Genomic DNA, 25,852 nt, shown 5'->3' with positions numbered 1-25,852 from the left:
ACCACTGCTTTAACCTAATCACACACGGGACTTTGGATGCAATTCCTGCTCTCTGGAATCAAAGTCCTGCACTTTGTACGCCCACCATCCACCTTAACCAGCTCCCTATGACTAGCATGAGGTACAGATACTCAAACAAGCGTTGCCTGTAAATAAGTTCAGGCAGCAATTATGTTTTCCCCACTCAAAATAACACATTAGTAGTATATAAATGTAGTTTCAAGGAGACAGGGTTGCGTGTTTGGCTGCCTGGTTATCACTTCTTAGCCTGACAGTCGATTCAAGGCTCCTTGCTAAGTGTAAATCAGTGTCATCTCATAAGGCAGGGCTGTGTATGACTATTCATAATTATTGATTAGAACAACCTAGTGTAAATAACAACATAAAAACACCTTTTTATTGAACATGGTATAGAATCATATATTTTACTTATGTCAGTAATAATTAGGGCTTCCATTACTACTGGTATAAGCCGTACTCACTTTCCTGGCCTTAGATGACTTACTTTGAACTGTGCATTAAGCCAATTAGGCTTCACAGTGCACAAAAGAAGACAGGAATGGCATGGACATATGGTGGTGCCTGGGCAATTAGTATCTGTAAACGTGGATCAGACATTATGAAGATGAGAGGAAAAACTAAACATTTTTTAGTTTTTGGGTGTAACATCTTGTGTTCTTCAAGTTAAAACTGAGACTGGGTTTTGCTTGGACTGACAATTGGCTTATTCTGTTTTTAAAATGAAGCCATGAGCGAACAGCGTCAGATATTTGCCAGCAACTTCTTCCCAGCTACAATGTGAAATGTAAATGAGAGCATGCCAGCAGTAGAGACATTTGAGAGAGGGATTTTCTCTTTGAACATACGGCCCACTCAGTGAATTGCACTGTGACATTGAAAAAATTGAGAATTTTGATTGATTGAATTTCATCCATTCCTTTTGCTGAAGTTCACATACAACTAGAATCCAGAGAATCACTCTAAACTTGGAGAGAGAGCCTCGTGAATTTTACAAAGAAATCGTCTTTTAAGAAATACCATTTTAATGGCTTACCTCTCACGCAGACCTCTCCTGAACCCTTCCCCTTTAGGCTATTTGGGTAGAGCCTTTGGAAGTGATGATTAAAAATTTACATTGGCTCAAGATTGACAGCAAAAACCATTTGATGTGAGCCACAAAGATGCTATGGGTTTGTGGACAGCTTTCTGACAGTTTCGCAGGCACTACAAACCACAGTTTACTCTTCAGTGAGAGGGGTGAGGAAGATAGGATAAGATGGACAGACGGAGGATTTGTGTGGTGCTCACAGAACTCTACTCTGGTTATCTCCCAACAATATGCATAACAGCCTCTGTAGGACTACAGAGAGTCTGAGGTACAGACAGACGAGGAAGGAGGCGTACCAGTAACTCTGTGTCCTCAGCCTCCACCTCTGCCACTGTGGGTAGTTTCTTAGTTTGGGTCCTGATGTAGCACCTCTGATGTTTGGCAAACCGGATCCCAGTGATTCCCTTTGAAAAAAGAAAAAGATATGAAGGGATACTCAGAAATTCAGATGTATCATTCATTAGCTTTCTGTGATGTGGATATCCCATAAGCACTGGGGCGATCGTTTTAAAATGCTCAGCTTTTTGCTGATAATCAAAGCTCTTAAAAAAGTCAAAGAAGTTAAAACCTAATGAGTGAGAAGAGGTGTGATCTTTTTTTTTTTTTTAGCATGGTATAAAATAGAGGACTGCCTGGCCCTTGTAACACATCTCTTGCTTTCTGGCTGAATGGGAGTAAAAAGGCAGGGGTATTCCTCTGTGGATGTATAATACTTCATAGCGGATAGCAGCATATATCGCACAGGAGAGCAAAGTGACATTGTTGAGAATGAAATGTTTTCTACAGAGAGTGCTCCCATTGAATTAGGCAGTCATAGGTCCCTGTCACTCTCTTAATCTGGGCAGTCAAGTGTGGAGTCACTCTTCAGCTCCACTGATGATCCTCCACCATGTGTACTGTAGCTCTATTCAGTCTGACACATAGAACCTCAATAGGCAAGAAAGATCAGTTAATTCTCTCTCGCTGCCATTATGTGTTAAGATATTCAGCCGGAATAAGTCGGAAAGACTCTCAGTATCTCAGATTGTATCCAATTTATTTTCTGCAGAGCAGAGCTGCTCATTCAGCACACTGTATTAGAACAGACGGCAGGATCTACATCTGCCACGGCTGCTTTAGAATTGTATCAACTGAAAATTGTATGAGCGTTACCATGAAAATGGACTTGATTCAATCTACATTTAATTACAGTAACATGGTGATTGCAATGACATCTCCTTTGAATCGGTTAACTTGACCATGTGGGGGCTTTTTCTACATTTTCTGTGGTGCTGTCACTCTGAAAACCAGATACCAGCCGCACATGATATGATACAAAGTGATGTCTGTCATAATCTACTGCGTGTAATTTCATCCGTGCGGAAAAAGGATGGGGCAATAATGGTCTCAAGCACAAAAACATACTGTTTATGCCAGGCTTTATTGTGATGAGTCTCTGTTTAATTTGAGTCTTTTGTATTGGTGAGCTGCAGCAGAAGATGAGAAGCAATGTTGTGATGAGATACAATGATTACTGGGGTTGGTCAATCAGAAAATGAAGACACATTAACACAGGGATGAAAAATGGAAAAGCGATATAATTCAAACAGACAATGATAAAATATCCACTTGGTGTATCCATGTGCAAGATGCTCATATATTCAAGAGGATAGAGAACATGTAACTGCATGCATCATTCAGCTCCTGTGAATAAAGAAGTAAAGTCATGTCATCAGGTATTAGTTTGATTGATGTTTTGTTATTATCAACATAGTTTTCTTACTCTCCAAATACCTCACAATCCATATATTTGTGCTTTAAACCATAGAATAAAAATGGTTTAATGTGTAAAATCTGCATTAAATATTGCATCTTTTTTTTAACAGAAAAATACAGCAAATGTAACATATTACACATGATCAGCGTGTCTTTAACCTTATGTTTAGCTACATAAACCTTCTTACAAATTGCATAAATCATTGTTCAATCACTGTATGTTGGCAATAGCCATTTCGAAAAACATCTGGAAATCACAGTGGAGCACCAAAATCTCAGCCTGATGTAATATAACTGTAGGCTATCCTCAACATCATCAGTAGTTTTCCTGCAGTCCTGGATCCAAAGAATCTTTGGTCAGATGAAACGCTGGAGGGGATTTTTGTTGCTTCCTTATGATTGTCTCTGAGAAAAAAGGATGCAGTGCAGTGTACAGCTTTTTTTTTATTCCCCTCTGACCACCACATCCTCATGGCTAAAGGGGATCTGAAAGAGAATCAGCTCTGACACAAACGAGTATACACCTACAGAAGTATATTTCATACAGTTATTTGTGACTGACAAAATTTTTTGGCCAGCATAGTTGGATATTTTTTATTAAATATTTATCTCATATGTATTCTTCTTCTTCTTCTTCTTCTTCTTCTTCTTCTTCTTCTTCTTCTTCTCCTCCTACAGATATGACTTTTTAAACAGTTATACTATTTGACTTTGTTATCTTGCTTTTGCTATCGTGCTAGTTTTTTGTTAGCTTGATATTTTTATGGTATATCACTTGTTTTTTGTTAGCTTGTTATGTTTTTGTCAGCTTGCTAGTTTTTGTTTGAGCGGACAACAACCACAATGATCACCTGTACTCAGAGCCATAATCCATGATTTTTTGTTGACTGTTTAAGGGATATTTGTTAAAGTGGTATGAGGCCTTGAGTGAAGTTGTTGTTTTTTCCCTCCACAGAGAATTAAGAGATAGCCTACTTGTAAAACTAGCCAGTGCACTATTTACAGTGTCACAATGTCTGCCTCAGTTGTGTTTATTCTCTCTGTCCCTCTTTTCAGCCATGTTCCCAGTTCCCCAGACCCCTTCATTGCTGTTTCTCTACCTGCCCACTAGATGCCCTCAGACTTTCCCACCTGTCCCAGTCACATGACTCCCACTTACAGTCACTCCCTCCCGCCCTGTAGTAACCCCTTTCCTGCCAATCCCATCACCTGACCTTCCCCGCCCACCTGCTCACCTGTTCCCCTCATTAGTCTTAGTGTGTAGAGCATGACCACCCTACACGTTTCCCCCCAGATTCTCTTTTCCACATATTTGGATACTTTTGGTAAGGGCCATGGTTTTGGATTTACATGTTTAACTATAACAAATTAGATGAAATTTCAGGTATCCACATACTTTGACCCATGCAGTGTATGTTGAGCTTCAGTCTGGTAAACAATATCTATGTAATTAAGCTTAACAGTAGGACTGGTTAATTATAGATTACAAATTGTTTAAGTTATATGGTGAATGATGTTGTATGTTCATTGAAACATTACAAGTTGGACAAAGAAGCTGAACATTAATGTAACTCATAAAATGCAAATTGATGACACACATTAAACAAGCTAGTTAGAAATAAGGCTCAGGTTATACAAACATTTCATGTGTTGGGTGGGTGGGTACAAAATCCATTTTTAAATGGCTTTTGAAGCAGAGATGATCGGAAAGGCAGAAAAAAAATTGTTAGTATCTTATTTAAATAAAGTCTGCACACAAAGGGCCAGAATTAGTATCAAATTTAGCAACACTGTGATTGAGATTGAAAGATGTTAAATGGCTAAAAAGTCATATTGCCACAGCCATTTAAATTGTTGTGTAAGGTTACCAGCTAAACTGTAGATAATCTATAAGAGCAACGTAGTTGGAAAAAAGCAAACTAAATCCATTGAGAAACAATCCTATTACAATACTATTATTTATAACAGATTGGCTGCATTCACCAGCCGTTTCTTCCAACATCTGTGGTGATTTATGGATGTTTGTTCAGGCTTCAAGCAAGATGCCATCTGAAGGTAAGCAATGAAAACAATTGCTGTACTGTGAATTCACCATAACTGAATCTGGTGTAGAAGGCAATATCTGTGCTGAGAGGCTGGTGGCTGTAATGTGGGTGTTGAAGCAGATGTAACCTTTTTCTCAGTCTCCTCGGTTCCGTCTGATCAACTAGGTTCGGGTAAGGAGATTGGCAGTAGCACTGAAGCACGAGAGCAATTGATCCCCCAGCCCACGTAACACACAACACAGAATGTGGTATAAATGTATATATTCAAATATTAAATTTTTAAATTTATATTTTATTAAAATGTTCAGCCTTACACTCATTCAACAAAATGCAGTTCTTTCCACATAAATTAAATTCACAGTATGAAATAAAATTAGCTGACCCAGGTAAGTACCGATATAGAAAAAGTAATAAAAAAAAATGTTTCTTTCCCCCCTTAATGGGTTCAATTGTCCTTATTCTTCCCTGTTTTCTGTTATCTGTTTCAGTTTATTTATTGTCTTCCAGGGTCCTCCAAGGAGAAAACAGTTATTTAGGTTCCTTTGTCAGTTTGTTTTTAGCAAAAGATAAAATAAAATAAAAAAAATAAATAAAAATAAACCAAAAAAAAAAAGTACAACTAAAATGTGTCACTCCTCAGGACTGAGCCTTGTCCTACCACGCTGATGTCCACACTGCGGTCCCGATGAACCAAGAGCCTCCATGCAGCATGGCGGCTAAAGGCCGTTTCACATTGTACGCGGCATGCGCTGCGCTCGCCGCTAGGTTGTCCTATTCCCAACTATATTTGTTGTGCTTGCCGCCGGGGTCAGCGCAAATTTACGTCATACATGCGCCAATATTTGAATGCACGTCACGTCCGGTGTTTACATCAGACGTGCAGTACATGCGACATTGTGGATACACAGTAGAGATTTGGTGGAGACGTTTCTGTCTTTGAAACAAAAGAAAGCCTTGGAACTTGCCCTGGTTGTGAGGAGAAGACGGAGGAAGGCAGCAGGAAGAAGGGTGTGGGTGCACGAGACCCTCAGGTCCAGAGAGCAGTTGGGGGAATTCCGGCTGGTGAAGGAGCTCCGCTTTCACTGTGACCGGTTCCAGGGTTACTTTCGGCTCAACAGGGAGCAATTTGACAGTCTGCTGACGAGAGTCGGGCCTACGATTTCCTGGATGCGAACAACATTCCCAAAGCACATTTCTACAACGGAGCATCTGGCTATTTGTCTCTCCCTGACGTGTGGCTCCAGAAAAGACAGTATGGAAAAGTACTTCCAAGTCTGCCCCTGCACCACTTTTTTGTCTCCTCTCCTTTATGTACCTGTCCCTTAGGTTCTTCCACCTTTTCTTACACTCCTCCTCTAAATAGATGAAGACGTGTGGATTATTTTAATTTCTAAATAAAATGTTGCATTTCAACACTGTGTCATTGCATGTTTATATACTTAAGAGGTCTGCAGTCATTGCAGTTGGGTATAATAAAGCTAAGATATGAGCCTACATTCATCATTCATTCTCTGGAAAACACTTTGTTTAATGCATATGTGCAATTAATTCCTCCAAAACTGGAGCTTACACATTTGAAAATGGGTAGTTATTCTGTGTAAAAGCCATATACCTACCTATATACCTATATGTGAACTTCAATGAAAGTGAACATGACTTGTGTCAATCAGTCCAAACATATTTTACATCATATAAACATACAAATACAATATTATTATTGTGTAAAAACAACTGAGTGTAAATTGTAATTTCCCCATTGGGGATCAATAAAGAGTATAAATTATAATTTTTCTTTTAAATAAAAAATACAAATATCCTTTAAATAGCCTACCTGTATGGAGCTGTATAATCAACTTGGTATTTGGTTTTCGCAGCTCACAACAGTAGTCTACAGTTCTTCTCAGTTGCTTTGGCACATTTCTCAGCTCAGATGACAATGTGTAACTTTGTCAACTTTTTGCACAGAATAGTGCTCCCTTTCATGTGCATTGTTCATTAGACTATACTTACAGAGTGAACTGTTAAATATGGACAACAACACAAAGCAGTTTCACTATCTTGGTATAAACAATGGTGTAAGTCAATTTGATTCATTGTTACTTACTTTGGACATAAACAAAAGATTTCCAGAAAGATACACGATTTTTCAGGTCAGTCACTATGCGGTGCAGTTTACACCAATTGTTTTAAGAAATGCACTCACTGTTGTGCAAATGCAATTATGATTTGACAAATGCACCAAAGTAACTGAGAAAAAATTTAACATAGGATTGTATTTCAGTGGAGACATATATGTTGATTTCACATAGCTAAAACAAACCTGAATGATTTAAATTAAGAGGCTACGATAATCTACACAGCTGGCATGCTTATTATGGTGAAATGCTTCCACAGCATAGTTTTGCGTCCGAGGTCTCTGTACGACCTCGAACTTGTGTCGTAGCCTATACAGCTCTGGGAGATCGCTGACGGCCAAAATCAACCTCTCGTCCATGTTCCGTTTGTGGATCCACGTGTATTCTGTGTTTTTGTTGTTTTTTTTCAGACACTTGAATGCACGTCACAGTGCACTGCGGCCGCTCTTGCGCCTGCCGCGGTCAAAGTTGAACCATGTTGAACTTTGACCGCGGCAGGCGCATGAGCGGACAGCCGCAAAATGCCGCTTGCAGACCAGTTCTTTTGCGCGCATGCCATTGACAATAATGGGTTTCATAGCGCAGCGCTGCCGTTTGCGCGTACAATGTGAATGGCCTTGACACACCGAGAGCTGCAGGTGATGCATTCAGGTAAGCTCAGAAGTTCCACTACCAGACGAGAAACAACTAAGATGCATTCAAAGGGTTCTGTAAATTACAGTACTATAAAACTAACCAGGGTTACACAGACAACTGATCTAGTAGGCCTGGTGGCAAGTGAAAGAAATGAAAAAAGAAATGTGAAATTCGTGCTGAGATACAAAATGTTTTGTCCTACTTTTTACAAACAAGGTGGCACACTGTTACAGTCCAACAAGAAGGCTTTGAGTCCTCCGGTTTTCTCCCATATTCCAAAAACACAGATTAGGTTAATTGTGACTCTAAAGCTGCCAGTAGGTAATTGTAATTGTGAGTATGATAGTGTTATCCTGTTTGTCCGTAGTAGCCGATTGGTGTTAGCCCTGTGATGGACCCTGCCTCTTACCCAATGTGAGCTATAGGCCAGAGGACGCCTGCGATCCTGCTAAGGATAAGCAGGTATAATAGTGAATGAATATTTACACACATAAAGGACATAATGTAAGAAACACCTGGTAAGATAACAGAAATGTCTACAGTATGGTCTAATATCTACATTAATTTGTCTATAAAACCCTACTTCTCACATGATTTACATTACTTCAGTAAACATTTTCCTTACGATTTCTTGGTCTTAATCGCTAGTTTCAAGTCTTGTTCAATACAGCATGATGTTCATTTTGTAAATTATGGTTCCATTTAGATTGAAATTGATGATAAAGCAGGGCATGCTTTAGGGCGTGGCTACCTTGTGATTGACAGGTTACCATGGTAGCGGCAGGATAGAGGCAATGTGTATCCATGGCACTGTGTACCTTAAAGGTGCACTATAAGTTCCTGCATGGTTTCAGCGCAATTTCATTTTTGTCTCAAATCGTAGGCATCTCTCCTTGATCCACTAGCTACCTGCCGCCTGAATACACTGTGAAAAAGCCTGGTCTCGGGAGACAACACAGGGGTCGTAAACGTCAAACAAACACTAGGGGCACGGGCTGTGCACCAAAATACAACAAACCCGTTCCAGCCAATCACGACAAGATGGTTGGGGGAGGGGGTGGGGGTTAGTTAGTTAGTTAGTTAGTTAGTTAGGACAGTTTGTCAGTTATTCATGACAGTTACGGAAACATGGGGGGAGGGCCGAGCTTGCTCTGTTTTGTTTGGTATTTACTTGGAACGTCAACAGAAGTGACGTCATGCAGGAACTCATAGTGCACCTTTTAAAATAGCCGTGAACTTGTTTCTGGGTGTTGTCTGTGTTTTCATTTTTTGGACTTTGACCCTCTCACTGTGTTTTCACTTCATGACAGTGAATTGTAACATTTTGGTCCCCTAAGAATATCTTGTTTCGTTGCACCTTGCCTACCAAGCTAGCTAGCGTTAGCTAGTACAGGCTCTGTGTCACTGCAGTGTGGGCAGTTCATGCAGATGGAACGCAAAAGTCGGCTGGGTGACACGCATTAAAGCGGCAAGATTTCCCTCTTTAGAGTTTAGCCTAGCGCAGCACCATTTGAACAAAAACAGTAGTCCACAAACCAATGTGTGATGTCCACTAGCGGCGCCAGGATTTTGATTGTAGGTGGGCCTCCAGAAAACTGGATGGGCCAGTTAAAATAACCCCCAAAAAAAACAGGTTCCCCTTCATCTCCGTTTCAGCGCTTTTCTGCGGCACTGAGGACAGCAACTCAGTAGCCTACCTGTGTGGCTCTTGTGTCGCTGTCTTCAGCTCTGTGCTGAAGCAGACAAAGACATACACCTTGGCAGTAAGCCTAACTTCATTTATCTCTTTTGAACGTTCAATACACAAAAAGACTGAAACGGAATTATATCTTTGGAGGGTCTGTTTCTCTCTCCATTTATTTACCCAGCACGGCGGACAGGGAACTGTCCAAAATTATTTAACTGTTTCTTATAAATTCAGAATGACAGAAGAGCTGTATCGACATGAAATAACAGCCTAACTGTTAGCCTACTTGCCTTGCTGGTGTGAGGGGGTGGCTACGGGAGGACTTGATGGGGAGAGGGCGGCCGAGCAGGATGGTAACTTGTCACTTGTAACTGCGTTACTTAAAATGGCAGGAGTTTCCTCCTCCTGCTCCTTGAAGCGTTTCTTGCTGAATTTAAATGAAAACAAGCTGCTTTGCTTTGCGTTTCATATTAGCTAGCTAATAGCTACCGTCTGTGTCTGTCTCATTGAGCTTGCTTAAAAAGCTTGCGCGCCAACGTCATTCATTTCATTGGATCACTTGCTGGTGATGATGCAGCCTGTGGGCGGGCTTAAGAGTCCACACGGGGTAGAAGCCGCTGATTGGCTGAGAAGCTTTCACTCAAAGCTTTCCTCGGGCTGCTTATTGGATGAACTGCTAGAATGAAAATCACTTACTACTCACTATAGGCCTGGGTCAAAATGGGCGGCCCCGACCTAAAATGGGTGGGCCCAATGGTAGCGCCGCGGGTGGTGATGTCACGGTAGCTACGTCCACTTCTTTTTACAGTCTATGGAACAAACTAAGAGCAATGACTGAAATACATCACCAGAAAGTGTCATGGTGGGTCTGTTGAAATGTAGAAAAAAAACAATCTTTTTAGCAAAACATGTTTTCTTTTCTAACCACAACTAAACCAAACCTCAACCCAAAATGTCAATGTTTTTGTAGCTTTATCCCTTACTGTTTCTGATTGTATTATAGCATGCCTTTCATGTAGGCTATTTGAAATATACATGTATACAGGACTTCAAATTTAACTTTTTTGATCACCAACCAACATGGCTAGCAGATTTTTTAAAGGTCCAACATGTAATATATTTACTGTAATAAATCCAAAAATGACCACAATTTGTCATCAGATATTAAGGAAACATGCTAAGTTGAAATTCTATCTTTTCTGACAACAATGCTAATGCCAGTATTTTCTCCTTTTTGAAATTTCCGTTTCGTGACGGAATGTCTGTTTGTGTTTTGGCCTGTGTGTTGTTATCAACTGCCCAGTTTGTCAGCCAGGCCGGGTTGCCAAATATACCTGTAAAAACGTAAACCCAGCGCGCTACAGCTGTAACGTCAGTACAGCCATGAAAGCAGCAAACAAACTAACAGGATCAACGGAGATAGATTGTACCCGACAACCGAACAGTTGCGTGACCAGAGACGTAACAAACCCCGGGTAAATATTGGAGATGTATTTGAAAGATGGAGACAGCTTAGAGCCCAAAAGGACGCCGAGTTGGCTAATTTCCTCCTGAACAGGTAAGCATTAGCGTCAGGCTAATTTATCACGGCTACAAGGGGGGGCATTTTATGTCATTCCAACATAGCTACTCACATTGAATTATATAGCTAGAGTACCCGAGTTGGTTACTCACAAAAACAATTGAGACACAGCCAGTAAAGTGATCCCAGCTGGTCCTGGCTAACGCCGCCATGCTAACCCTGCTAACTGCTTACCGTTACAACGTTACCGGAGGACCATGTCAGGCGGGCAACGGCTGTTCACGACATGTAGCCTGTTCAGCGGCCGTAGCCGACAACGATGAGTTATTTGAAGCCAAGAGAGGGGGGCTGTAAATTGGGAAGCGATTGTTGCCGTAATTCTAAGCCAATAAAGTGTGTTCCGTCGGGTGGAGGGGATGGCAAGGTAGTGGTATTTTTAGCGGTTCCTACCGTAATTCTAAGCTGTGGAAGTGTGTCTGTCTGGCGTGTGGAGAGGACGGCGAGGTTGTTGTGTTTTTAGCGGTTCCTACTGTAATTCTAAGCCGAAAAAGTGTGCCTGTCAGTTGGGTACAGAGCTCCGCGTAAGCACAGGCTTTTATGACTGTCAATATAGCCAGCATCTAATGTTAGCTACTCCGCTGTGCTGTGAAGTAATGTCTGGCTATGTGAGACAAGCATCTAGCAACATTGTTGTGGATGCTGTGGTCTCAGCCTGGCAACCTCCGCGAACTTCGGATCTGGGGAGGAGGGGGTGGGGGAGATGACTCTCTTCAGTATTTTGAATTTGTACTGCAGTAACTATTTTAAACACTAGCTGTCAGTATTACATATTGCACCTTTAAGTTACCAGCCAATCAGATTTTCCACTAGCTACATTTGTTTTTTCCTAACTAACTTTACTTTACCGTTCATCTTCTCCGTTTCAGCGAAACAAGCTTGTAACCGATACCACACACTGACACGTAGCCAACGGTTGTACAACATATCACAACATGGTGTTCATGGGAAATGTAGGATTAGGCAACTACAAGCAGTGTTGCCAGATAAGATTATGTTTCACAGCAAAACACACACAAAACCACCCAAAGTTCTTGGTGGAAAACAGACCAATCTGGCAACACTGAGTCAAACTGCCGATTCAAACAGACGCAGAATTATTTGCTTGTTCATCACCAGCCAAACTGGCTTGTAACTTTATGACCCAAGTTAATTTTTACCCGCATTTGGTGGGTTGGCGGGTGTGAATTTAAAGCCATGCATGTATATGTGCTGTAACACCAAAGCAGTTGTCATTTTATTGAACTAAAATTTCAGAACAAGTTTAAGGCCAAATGTGCTTTTGATTACTTAAAATAAATGTTCTTGATATGTGTGCTTTAAGATTTACCCTGGCGATTTTCTCTCAGGATGTCCCTTTTTCCATGTTTTTCCCTGTTAAAATGAGTAGTATTGGTCCGGAACAATAGTGAATGGATTTTGCCTTCGGTCGATGGACCTGGTGGCATAATCCCCTCATTTTCCATTCCTTACACAGCCCTCAGGCTCAATGGAGATTGTTTTATTTGGTCTGTGTAACAACATACAACATCCCTTTTTTGTATTAAAAAAATCTATTCTAAGATCAGCACACAAGCTACCACTTAGTACAACCCATTATGTTTTGGTGGGTTACCTTCCCTTTATAAAAAAAAAAGAATCACAATGAGGTTTGAATTACTCTGCTCATTCGCTTGTTTCTTAGTCTTCCATGGTGGAGCACTGAATCAAACAAATCTCAGCTGTGCTTCACTAACAGAAAGTGGAACAAGCAACAGGCGTGTGTGTGTCTGTGTGTGTCTGTGGGATACACACATTTACTGGTGCTTGGTGAGGGAGAAAGAAATGGAGAGATTAATTGCACAGGTTAAAGTTTTCCGGCACTGTGCTGGGTTTCCATTATTTTAGATTCACAGACCATTGTAACAAACAATAACTCGATGTAGGTTTTTGTTTGGGATGAGTAGCATCCTGTAACGTTCAGCCTTGCAACCCAACATTTCACAGTAAATAATGGTGTGAGAATAAGAGCATCCATTAACCAGTCAAACAGCAAGCTCCCTTTTCTGAGGTGCAGCATGTGTAACACTCGAGAAAGGATTTAGGAATGAAAGGAAAGTTAATGAGGTCTGCTGGAGACAACATTGCAGTTTGAAAAAGGTGTGAGAAACAAATAGAGATGGGCTTTTTAATGGTGTTTGTCTCTGCAGTGCAAAGAAGTTGCTGTATAAAATTAGCAGGAAGAAAACGGTATTTTAGTAAAATACTTTCTTTCTGGGCTGCTGTGTGTGCACTCAAACACACACAATCCTAAGGAGTACAGTTACTGATTTAGCATCTTTTGAAATAATTTGTCTCATCCCTGTGTCACTGAGTATAATTTCCATTATTTTTTTTCTCGGATATTTCAATGGTTTGTCACACCTGTTTTTACTCAGAGTGACAAAAGCGGAGAAAATATTGTTGAAGAAGAAAATATGATTTAACAAAGGATAAATGTTGTCAACCGCCTCTTTTAAAGGGCAGGAAGTGAACCATGTGCTGTCAATCATAATCCTTCCTTCACTGAAGAGAAGACACAATTACAGCATTACAGCATTTAAGTTTTGAGCAAAAGAAGAGTAGCTTACATGGGTTTGTTTAACCTTTTACTTACATTTTTGAAGTCGTGCACCTCAAGTACTTCCTCGCTGCCGTTCCCCATTCTGAAGATCTCCATGCGCTGTCCTGGGTCAATCTCCATCATACTGTCTCTCTCTACGCCATCCAACACAGCTTTGTACTGGTGGTCGTACACCTGCAATGACACAAAGAACCTTACACCTTTATACTACTGTGTCTTTGGTTTATTTAGCATTGGCTATATCATCATTTTATAATGAACTGGCAAGTCAGTCTGAAAATTGATCTTAGACGGTCAAATTGTTGTAAACAAATATAATATTAACTGCACTATAGTTTTCTTTTTGGCCACTTGAGCCGCACAACAAGTTGCTGGCATACATACTGTATTGACATACTATCACTTAAGTATTTATGGACTACAAGTAGTCTGTTTACACATCCAGCAGCTAAATTATATTTATTCTGCTGTTTGGTGCTGGCCAGTTAGCATACAGTGGGTTTATCAGATTTAATTTTGCTAAAAAAAATAAAATTTAAAAAAAGCTGCATGCTGCTGGAATTGATGAGATGAGCAGTAAGTTGTGTACTCTTAAACCAAAACAATGAGCTGAAAGTCGCTTAAACACTCACTAATTATCTGTGGGTTTGTCACTATAAACGGCCCCTTTAACAGATAGATAAATCTACATGAATGTACTAAGGGATGTATAAGCATGAGGCGCTTGCAGTGACAGGGCAGGGACTGACCCTGTGATTCAGTATGCATGGTAAGGTGCTCTATGAGAGTGTATCATGGTGGTAGTGCAAATAAGTCCAATAGTGCAAGGATAAAGTCTAGAGACCAGCATTAAATATGGACAATATAAGAGAATGATGTAGACAGAGTAATATAAAAACTATAGTAGTGCAAGGATAAAGTTTAAAAAAGACAGCATTAAATATAAACATAAGGGAATAAAGTAGACAGTAGGATAGACACAAATCAACAGTCAATATTAGAGGTTTGAAGTAATAGGGTTACATCCATTGTTCAAGTATTGAGTTAGACATCAGTCCATGCTGGGGGAATGAGGGAACGAGGGGTTGTGCATATATAGCTAATATAGCCAGTAAACAGTGTAAACAGTACACGTGAAATATTGATTATAGCAGCTTTAAAGTATCGAAGCCTGGATATTTCCTTTAACCCCCCTACATTAGCCAGTTACACAAGCAACATCCATGATCTCAAACCTCACAGCAGCTACAGTATTGACGGGGTATCTTTTAAAATGTCTGTCTCAAATACATCTGTAACATCAGTGATAACAATCACTTGTGCAATCAAAATATTTGTGTCGACAAGCTGTAATGGTAAATAAGAAAATATTTTGATAGGAGCATGAAGTAAGTAAAATAAAGACCTTTGAATCTCTGGTACAGTTAAAGCCTTCTCTTCACTGTTTCCCTGAAGCAGTGTTGTTTATCACAACTGCTTGCTTATGTACTGTTCTTGGACATGCATGGATGGCTCTTAAAATTCCCTGTCTGAAAAATGATTCATGCCCACCAGCTGAAAATATGCTATTAATATTTATGTGAGGGTTGTGTTATGATGAGAAATATATTGCGGAGTTCATCTTCATCTGTCTCAGTGGCAAATCAGAGCCTCGCCAATGAGACGCATGATTAATGATTACACTCGGATGAGAGTCCATCAGGATTAATATCCCTCATCAGAAACATATGAATGTCCTCTAATGCTCTAAAACTAAATTAGCTTTCACTTTGCACTCTTTCACATGTTCAGTATTTAACGTGTTTTGTGTGTGCTTGCTTAAATGCAGGACCCAAGACATTTAAATACACTGCATCACATACAGCGATGACTTCTTTTTTTCTGGTCGGAGAACAGAGTAGTAATGATCAAATGGGATATAATTCTTAATAGAAGATCACTGTTAGAATGGCTCTAGCCTATAAATCTCCATTAATATGGGTCACAGTAGCCTTGGTTCCAAAGAGAAGTAGAACTTAAAATCGTCAGGAGAAGCCAAATTAAGATGGGCTTGAAATTTAAGTGTCAATTGGGCAGTTATGGATAAAATTGGGGCTATTAAACAGTCTGAAAGTCTATGTGGTGAATTAAAGTTCTATTTGAGCATTTCTTTTATATTAACATAAAGGTGGAATGGGGGAATAGCTTCTGGAGGCTTATTGATTTATACTAAAACAGTGAATTACATTTTCAGCAGGCTATCACTTTTGATGAAAATCCAGCGGTGAGAATCTCCCCACTGCACCAGGTTGAAATAGATAATAATGTATTACAACAGTTTGACTTCAACTGGTTCAATATCCAAAGCTGCTGCTGTGCACTGTAATTGGCATTCTGAAAATAGAAATGAACAGCCTCTGTATGGCCTCTTTTGATACTTATAGGTTCTTCAGTATATAGGGAAACTTGCAGTGTGATTTATGCTGCAATAAGGGGAAGATTTTGGAACACAGCACAATATTTTGCCTCACTGTAATGACGAGGATCGTTATAATTTGTTTTTGTGCTGACTCATTATTTACATCGCACGTTTATGTTTGAAAATATGCAATGGGAGATTTAAAGAGGGCTTGTTTCGCATAATTGACTTATCTTGTACCATTTCTAAATAACAATTCACAGACACTGTCACTTGGCTCCAAAACCTTTAAAAAAATAGTGTGAAAGTGAATTAGCTTCCTCTATGACACTGAACAGGCAGATAAAAGGCCAGCACTAGGAGACTCTCCAATTTATGTTACACTCTCTGTACAAAGACTCTGAAAGTCTTTTAATACATTTGAAACTCTTGGAACTGCTGTGACATTAAAGCTGCAGTAGGCAAGATTTTTATTTGAAAATACACCAGGCATGTAGTTATGACTAGATCTTAACTCAGAGTCCACTTACTAGCTCAATCAGACACTTGCATCAAGGAAATTGCCATTTCTAGAAAATGGTTATACAGTTAAATCTGTAATATTATATATATTATATAATAACTGTATATGGATATGATTGGATGAGTCAGCTAATGTCGCATAGCTATGATTGAGCCAGTAATTGTGACACATGAACTATACAGTCTGCGACAACAGAGCAAACTGCATTCACTGGCGAAGCCCATGACATGCTGTGGAAAGTTATTTATTAACATTTATAGGCCTAAGTCATTTGTTCGAAATTCCGAAATGATAAGTTATGAACAAAAAAGTCTGTGTGAAACCTCTCCTTCTGTCAGGTCATATTTCTCTGTAAATAAAGTCATTTTAATAACAAAAAAAAGCAACAAAGAAGATGCTTTAAGATTTTGCGGTTAGTCTACTGAACTTTCATGCCTAACCAGTCATAGAAATTAAAACCTTAAAGAGCATTGTTTCAGCTGAAGATTTGCTCTATTTGCCCAAGTGATTATTTGATCGATCAGATAGATCAGACATAATCAATGCCTGCAAATTAATTAATTAGGGTTACAAGAAAGATGTATATCAACATATACAACATCAATTAACATACAAACACTTTTAAACTTGCATTATTCATTTTGTTTGGCCTTTTGGGAACATTGCAACACGCTATTAACACAACATTATCATATTATCACCTCCATAAAGTTGTTTGCAAATGTGTTAGCAAACAGTTTACCCATCTGGCAGATATGCAAGTCTAATATTAACTCTCCTTTTAGCTGTTTTTTTTTGTTTTTCAAAACTCATGATAAAAATATCTGACTCTTAAGCTGCTAAATGCTCCACTATGTTCACCATCTAGTCGCTAACTGTCTGTCTGCAGTTTAGTGCTAAGTGGATGTGCAGTGGGTTTTTGGGGGCTCAAAACAGCTGCTTCTGCAAAACAATCCTGATGGAAGCAGAGTGAACTAAAACTGAAGTTGGAGGCTGTAAAACCCAAAACCATAAGCTAAAACATGCTAAAACTCTTCATAGAGCTGAGGGGAACTGCAGAGTGGATTGATATGTATGTGTGGCTTTGTCATTTTTCCACTGCTAATATGAAAATACTAATTGTTGCAGCTTTAACTACATGCAGTATACGTGATTAGGACACATTTTGTATTTACTCCACAAATTTCTTCATAAAACTATTCTCAAGTATACCATATCTACTCTTAGCTAAAAACACAATTTTAGAAGAAACTGTCTTAGTTAATGAATGTGGTCATTCTTTGAAAGACTGCACAGCTCTCTGAAATCACATTTCATGATTTCTGGGTTTTGACATTCTTAAAATTTCAAAAGAGTTTCTTATCAACATGATAGTTTTCTTCTTCTTCTAAAGTTTCTGACTGCAGCTATGCGCAACAGACTCTAATCTGAAGTTCTGCATCGACTCCCTGTTGTCCCATCAGTGTAGCAACTTCTAAGAGCACGTCAAAGTGTAAAAACAACCCGTAGGAATAAGAGCAGAGTTTATAACTGCTGTTTATAAGACAGCAAAGCAGCAGCAACATTACAATGATGTCTTTGGATGTTATTGGTATGTTGCAAAACTGAACAATGTAAGCTATTTGAACATTTGAAGGTTAAACAATCTGGCACTGTACTGAAATAGTCATTGATTGCCATGAAACATTACTGCGAACCAAGTCTTGTATTTATTGTATTTTATTGTATTTGTCCGATATCCCTCTGGAGCAGGTCCTTTCTCACATCACAAGACGCCTCAGACTGTTGTACAGTATGAGATAAAGAATTCACATCTCAACAGCGTGGAAAAACATTCAAGCTCAGAAGTGTCAGGCGATCTGTGCGAAAGCTTGCACAGACAATTCTTTGTTTATTTCCTCTATTCAAGGTTTCTGTCTGAAGTGGTTCTTAACAACCTCCACCTAGATGGTTTCAAACAGACTCACAGAGGACATTAAGCAAAGGTCATGTAGATGTTACAGGTGTGTGTGTGTGTGTGTGTGTGTGTGTGTGTGTGTTCGTTCTATGGAGGAGGTGGCCGTGGGAATGAGAGAGATGACTTGATGACAATATGTCCTCTCAGTTGTCCTTGAGGGTTAAGAGATAGAGGCTCCAGTCAGGCGGAACGGGATGCCTGTCACTTACGGCGGGGTGGTGATGGCGGTGGAGGCAAAAGGGCGGAAGGCGGTGCGGGGGCTGCACAGTGTACGGGCCTCCTGGGAGCCATAGGCAGCCCTGTGATAGATCGAGGTGGGCAGCAGCATAGACAATCACACTGGCGAACATCGTGTCCTATTGGTTTGAGTCTATTTAAAGTCTTCGCTGGTTTTAAACCACTTCGAGACTTGTGGCTTTAAATTCAGTTTGACAAAACTTACTTTCATACCATATTTAACCACACTATGATACAGTTTATTTCTCTTATGTATAAAGCATATATTATAGACAAAATAAATTGACAAAACAAATACTAATACTGAAACGACAAAGTAGGTTGGGTGTCAGCACCCTCTTTGAGCCCAATATATACAGTAGCTGTACTATATATTACTAATATATATATATATATATATACACACACTACAAAATTGCAACAAAGTATGTTTTGTAAGAAATGTAATGATACCCAGACTGTGTTCTATTTGCATAAAGTTATGTTTGGTGTATCTGCCAAGTCGCAACATGTTGATACTGTGAAAAGTTCACTGACAAGTATTAAATTAGGTTTCCTAATATATGCTATTGCAATACAATATCCACTCCTAACAAATACTGCATGATAAAACGTGTTATATTTTGGCATCCACAGCACTTGGTTGAGGGAAAAGTTATGGTCTTGTTTTCATATAGAAAAAGTCCCATAGTTTAAGTTATGGTTGAGTGTTAACTCAAACTACAGTACAAGGTAACAGAAAGATCACCTTCATAATTACAATAAAACAAAACATTGTTCACTGTTGGTAGAAGACAGGATGTGAATTGCTGGTGAACAAAGGCTCTGCATGCTCAACTATCCAACCGATCTTCTACCTTCCTCCTTAATTTGCGATGGTACACTGTCACACTTCTTCTGACTTTGCTACTGAATGCAAACATACCTGATCTTCTTCTTTCAGTAAATGACCGATACTATTGAGTCATTATCTGCATGGCTGCAAGAGGTTTTTGTCTGGAAAATGTAAAAAATAGGTTGTTTTTGAACCACTGACGAATGCCACCGGTTATTTGATGAGAACTGTCTCATTGTAGAACACTCTTTGCATTTATTTTGATATAATTGTGCAGATTAAACATATTGTGATCTTTGCTTGATATTGGGTTTGCAGTCCATTTAGCATTTAGCTGCTTCAGTTTTAGGTTCCTGGTGTTGTTCATGCAGGCCCATTGTCACACTGTCTGTGTCACACTGTCATGACTTATTGAATAGAACAGAGCCAGAGACACACCAAATATATCTGTATTTTTTGACAATATAAATTACAGGTTTATCCAGATATATATTTGTGAGTTTGACTTTTAGATTAAAATGTCTATTATTTAAATGATAGGCATGTGCCTAATATTTAGTTGTTTAGTGATAATCTGTGTATCAAAAGACCTGTCAATTTGGGAGTGAGAGCTTGTTTAAAGCCTCGTACTTTGGTAGTGGGACGACCCATTAGATCAGGGGTGGCCAACCAGTTAGGTATGAAGAGCCACAAAAAAAACCGCACCATAGCAAAAAGCCACACAACACATGCACGTCCACACTACAACAGCAACAGTGTCTTCCAGATCTAATGTCATGTCATGTCATGTCATAATACATAGCAGCTTTCATAGTTTTTTTTCTCACTTAGATTGACTCAGTGGGAAACCTGACAGTCTTTGTTATCCACAATCCTTTTCAGGTCTTGCTTGAACTCGGTTGTGGCCACTCGAAGAACTCTCTCACTCATTTGTCACTAAAGGGGCTTTCAAACAGTCGGATTCAGCAGTGACAGGGTTAACGAGGAAGGTGCTCTGTGGCCGCTGTTTTTCCTCAGGTTGCAGAATCTGTCCTCAAAACTCTGCTGCATTATTTTCCATTTTAAAATAATTGGCAAATGTATTGGCAGTATTGGCAGATACATTCAAATGGTTTTTTTTTTACTTATCTGAAATACTGTATGTTTCAGAAAAGTTAAAAACAGCAATCAACCAATGACACAGCCCCCAGCCACACAGGAAGAGCCTCACAGGAGCAGGCAAAGAGCCGCATACGGCTCAAGAGCCACAGGTTCGCCACCCCTGCATTAGATCATATTTAACTATGCCTACAACGGGCTCGAGAGCTGCTTTAAATAGGCAGCGAATGGAACACTTGGCTACATTTGATGGGAAGACGCTGACATTTTCTAAAGTGTTTTTTAAGGAGATTCCTGAGTTGCACTGACAACGAAACTGCAGATAGTCATGCTGTCTGGATGCTGAGTCACACAGAGTTTGGTGTCTCCAGGTTTTTATTTGTAACGCATCTGACTTTTTTTCACTATAGAGCTCAAACTCAAATCAGCTGGGCATGGAAAAGCAGAGTTAGTTGATCACCTCAGCTTTCTTGCCAGTGTTACACAGGAAGCTTTCCCATGTCTCTACCGCTGGCTCCTTGTCCTCAACCAGGCTGCATCAGACTTATTTTTCAGAGCTCAAGTCTCAAACAACTAATGTATCTATGGTACTCTGGTTGCACTCTGGTTGGCAGTGTTGTTTTTATTAGTTTCTCATTTTCTCAGGAGTAAAAATGGAACATCTCTTTTAAGCACATTGGAAATTGCAACTGCTGTAACCTTTACAAATAAAAGCAAAGACACTAACTGCTAGAATAATTAATCTATACACACACACACGCGCACACACACACGCACACACAAACACACACTCTATTACAGGTAATGAAAACAAACCTGGGAGGAGAATTCTTGGAAACGTAACACATTAAGCTAAGGGAAGAGCAGGAGCCGGTTCCTATGGAAATATTATTTGAAAATGAGGATCAGCAAGGGAAATAACTACAGCTGGTATAGATTTCCCACCGTTCCCACAGCAGTGGTGCAGATGGCCTTCACACATATTGACACATGGTCTCTATATTCACGGTCTCACACTGTGTGGTATGCATATTTGTGGATGTTTTTTCTCTCGCAAGGGGATTTTTTTTTTTATTTTATTTTTTTTTTTTAAGGCAGATTTTATGTAAAATCTGAGAGGGAGGGAGAAACACAAATGGAGAGAGATCTGATTGTGTGGTGTCTTGAGACCATGGGGATTATGCTTGTGGACACTGATTACCAAACCTGTCAACTCCCAAGGCCTGGAGAATTTGGATAGATGAAGTAGGAATGCTTTCCGGCTGCCAAACGCATGCAGGCTGCTGTTTGGTGATGCCTCCTGAATACAGGCAGCTGGTTCTGGACAGGTGCCAGCTCAGAAAATTCAATTTGAAAATACTGGTCAGTCACTAATGCGTCATCAACTTAGTTGTTACTGGGTAGAATGAGCCCACTGGCAGTGCACAACATCAGTCTCAGTGAAGACAACCTGACAGCAAGCAGAATACAACACAATGCAACATGTTGCATACTGTAGAAATAAAGTATATGGCTGTACCTCACACAATCAATGTCCATTTTAATTGACATAAAGAAGTATCTTAGATACTGAACGTATCTGCAAAATGTTTACTGACAACATATTCCACTTGTTTTCCCTCAATTATCCACTCTTGCAATAGAATATGAACAATTTAAGTACCCACAGCACTTGATTAAGGTTAGGGAAAGATTGTGGTCTTGGTGTAGTATTACAGTGATATATAGCATGGGACATATGAATCAATATGTAAACTACTGTCTTTTCCTGACTGTTTGTGTCTTACCCTAACCAAACGCAGGACTCGTATGCCTACCATCCATCCAGGTGCAACTTACAACTACTACTTTCATGTTACGGTCTTTGAACTTGCTTTCTGTTTTTTTTTTTTTTTTACCTTCTCCAAGGAGGTTATGTTTTTTAGTTTGGTCTGTCCCTTTGTTCGTTTGTTGGTTGGTTTGTCTGTCAGCAAGATTAAAAAAAACTACTGGTCCGATTTTCATTGGCATTCAATTTGGAAGCAGATCAGAATCACGGGGCAGTTACACAAATAAGTTTTCACTTTCATTAATATTGCAAGATAGAGCGTTTGTGCTGCATTCATGTGGTGTCGGAATAATCGGAAACATTAGTTCCTGACAGGGAAAATTCCCACATTAACATTGAAGATAGTGCATGGCTTGGCAGTGTTATGAATCCCACTGCTTTCCTTAGTAAGACACGCCCTGTGTAGCATTCAAGCGCTAGGATTGGCTAGGTGTTCATGCTGTCGCTCTATGACATTGCGAATAAAACGTGCTTTTCTTAAAACAAGGTTGATATCATATGAACTTGTGGCTTCTACAGGGGCATTAACCATTGTTTCACAATCTCGTGAAAAAGTCTACATTGGATTGTTAAGACATTATGGCTAATAATCAAAATCCTCCATAACATGAATGGGATTTTCACTTCTGGAACCACACTGTTGAGCTCGATGGGCTATCTCAACCCCAACCTCTCGAGGTCGATGCCTTACCTCAACAACCATCTGTCTAACCACTTGGCTGCTGTGCAGGGTGGTTCTTGCCAAGAAAAGCAGTGGGATAGGCTACATAATAATGCGTCAGTTAAAATTAAACTGCTATGGAACTGTGTCAGTCAATTACTATTAACAACAGAATGTCCAACTACCAGTGACAGAGTTACTTTTTAGTCCAACACCTGAATGTCACAGAAAAAACTGTGCTGGGAGTTACATGCTTATTTTATGTAATTCTCCATCTATTTTTTATTTTTAGTAACCTAAAATATGCTTAACATTCAGATTAACAACCATGCCAGGCTTTCTTGGAAGCAAGGAATCTTCCAAATATAAAGTCAAAGAAAGCATGCAGTCGCAACATTTGTCTGGAAGCTGTATGCGTGGGCCCAGTCAGTGTGTAATGAGAGGACGCAAAATCTGACTCTGGCTCTAAATATAAACATTTGCATGGCACTGAAACATGTCTGCATTGTAATTAGCACCCATCTTTTCTGTGGTTTTGTTACATGTGGAGGTAAATAGCTGCATGCAAGCAATTAAGAAACTGTGCCCTCTTTTTATCTGCAGGAAGTTCTATCAATAGCACCAACAAACACCAATGGGTGTTTAAAAAACCCCTGAACCTTGCATATTTACTACTCAATACAATGGCATAAAAATAATAAACTTATGTTGATCTTGCTGACATTTATGATGTTGCATACTAGAGCTCCTGCATTTTAGTGGTTTCTTAATGTTTTTGGAAGCCATACAAAAATCACAATCTGAGTATGTGCTGTATGTAGCATTAAATGAAAAGCTAAAACTAGGTTGGCGTGCGGGTTAAAGTGCTTTTGGGAATTCACCCAAGCAATTACTTTAAGCACCAATTTGATGTTAAAATGTTTTACAGCTGCCAATGCCAAAGGCCAGTTAAGGAAAATGCTAAGGTCATTAGCCTTTCAAAGAATAAACTACAATGTGTCAAGTTGCAAAAGCTTATTGGAGCCATCTTCCTAAAGCACATTAACACTGTAGAAAAAAACAGCTACTGGCAATGTACCTTGTGGCGCTTTTCCATTACATGGTACCAGCTCGACTCGCCTCGACTCTATTCGCCTTTTTTGGTTTTCCATTACGAAAAAAAGTACCTGGTACCTGCTAACAGGTACTTTTTTTAGTACCTCCTCAGCCGAGGTTCCAAGCGAGCTGAGGCGAGCCGAAAAGGTGACGTGAAAGCGACAGACGGGGGTGTCCTGAACAAACCCGCTATTTTTAAACAGTTTAGCCAGCTGTTTTTTTTGCTGCCTCCAGCTTCATTTGAAACTAAATGTGTCTTCTGGCAACAACAACACACCTTCGACGTTCTGTCTGTGTCACTTTAGGTCATGGCAGTTTACTGCGGCGCCGCTTGTTTTACAGTTCTGCGGAGGCTCCGGCAGAGCTTTTGCCGTAGCCTAACTACACACACACATGGCCGGCTCGACGCACACACCAGCGCACATCAGGCCACTTTTACATAGGCTACACAGGCTACGGCGAAAGCTCTGCGTGGAGCCTCCACAGAACTGTAAAACAAACTCAAGTGGCCTGACGTCGAGCCGGCATACGACCAGCCACGCTGAGGCGCTACTAAAATCTGCAATGGAAAATGGACGCACAGTGTGTCGAGGCGAGTAGAGTCGAGGCGAGTCGAGCAGGTACCATGTAATGGAAAAGCGCCATTGGATGCACCTCCAATCTGAGCCAATTTTGTCGTTTGTGTATTTTTCTCATTTTAACAGATACTTCGCCACAGACAGTACGATGCCACTATAAATATTTCTAGCAGAGCTATGGTGGAGTTTACCTAAAACATCAGTGATAAAGGTCACAATTTTGCACAAATCCACTGTAGAAGAAAAATACAGATGACAGAAATCTCAATAGACCAGAATGTAATTCAGCCACAGTTTAAAAGAAAATGCATTTACTCAAAAGTGAATTATGACATTTCATCACAAAAAAACACTCCTGAAGTGCATTAAACATCACAAACTGATGATACTTAACAGTGTAAGAGTATCCGAGCGTGGATATTTCCTTTAATGTGGAACAGACTGGAAAACTACGTTACTGTAAGTCTATCGACAACCCCCTTGAAAAAAGCAGTTTCCTGTTATGTTTCCTATAGGCATAGTGGAGTTGAAAATGCTTGAGCTTCACAAGGTAATGGGTTTGAGTCTTCTGCCCTTAATCAGATTGGTATCAGATAGGTGTCGGGTAATGCAGGTGGCCATTGATCTGGTGAAGAATTACTGTGAGATTTACGACTCATCCATGCTGCAGGAAGGAGTCCTAAAACCTGGAAACGAGTTAGCATTTTTGCACTTCCGGTTCCCTCATCTTAAAGTCAATCGTTTTTTTGAATGGGTTTTGGTTGGATGCCTGAAACGAGGTCTGTGGTTAAGAAAAGCTTAAGAGATTTTAACGTTTTGTTCTACGACATAGAATATGTCAGTAAATACCCCACTCGTGAATTTTGAAGCTTGTACGTGTCTTAAAAAAGGCGGTTGCTAACAACTGGCTAGCGGAGACAATGTCATCATGCCAAGCAATCTGTTGAAAGCCGTTGGAAGCTAGAGGTGGTGACTTTTCTGCTGTGATCCAAAAACTAATGCAAAAACCCAATTGGCTTTTTGTCGAGGGAACCAGGGCAGTGCTAACTTCCAGGTCGGCCTACAAAATATGCCAACCTGCAACACTGTATTTGA

The 25,852-nt window shown here is 39.9% G+C and overlaps 1 protein-coding gene across 2 annotated transcripts in view; it reads right to left on the bottom strand.

Annotated features, from left to right (window-relative positions):
* The window catches only part of tnmd (tenomodulin), a 56,089-nt gene that overhangs the window by 12,410 nt on the left and 17,827 nt on the right, over positions 1 to 25,852 (bottom strand). For both annotated transcript variants that reach the window (XM_036001533.1, XM_031302840.2), the window contains 2 exons: positions 13,581 to 13,721; positions 1,405 to 1,512 (listed from right to left, as the gene is read on the bottom strand). In XM_036001533.1, coding sequence (XP_035857426.1) covers positions 1,405 to 1,512; positions 13,581 to 13,721 — 249 coding nt within the window. The remainder of the gene's footprint in view (positions 1 to 1,404; positions 1,513 to 13,580; positions 13,722 to 25,852) is intronic.

Source organism: Sander lucioperca, chromosome 1, assembly GCF_008315115.2.
Source record: "Sander lucioperca isolate FBNREF2018 chromosome 1, SLUC_FBN_1.2, whole genome shotgun sequence".
Lineage (NCBI taxonomy): Eukaryota > Metazoa > Chordata > Actinopteri > Perciformes > Percidae > Sander > Sander lucioperca.
The sequence above is the reverse complement of the archived record's forward strand: the minus strand, read 5'-3'. Positions and strand labels throughout refer to the sequence as shown.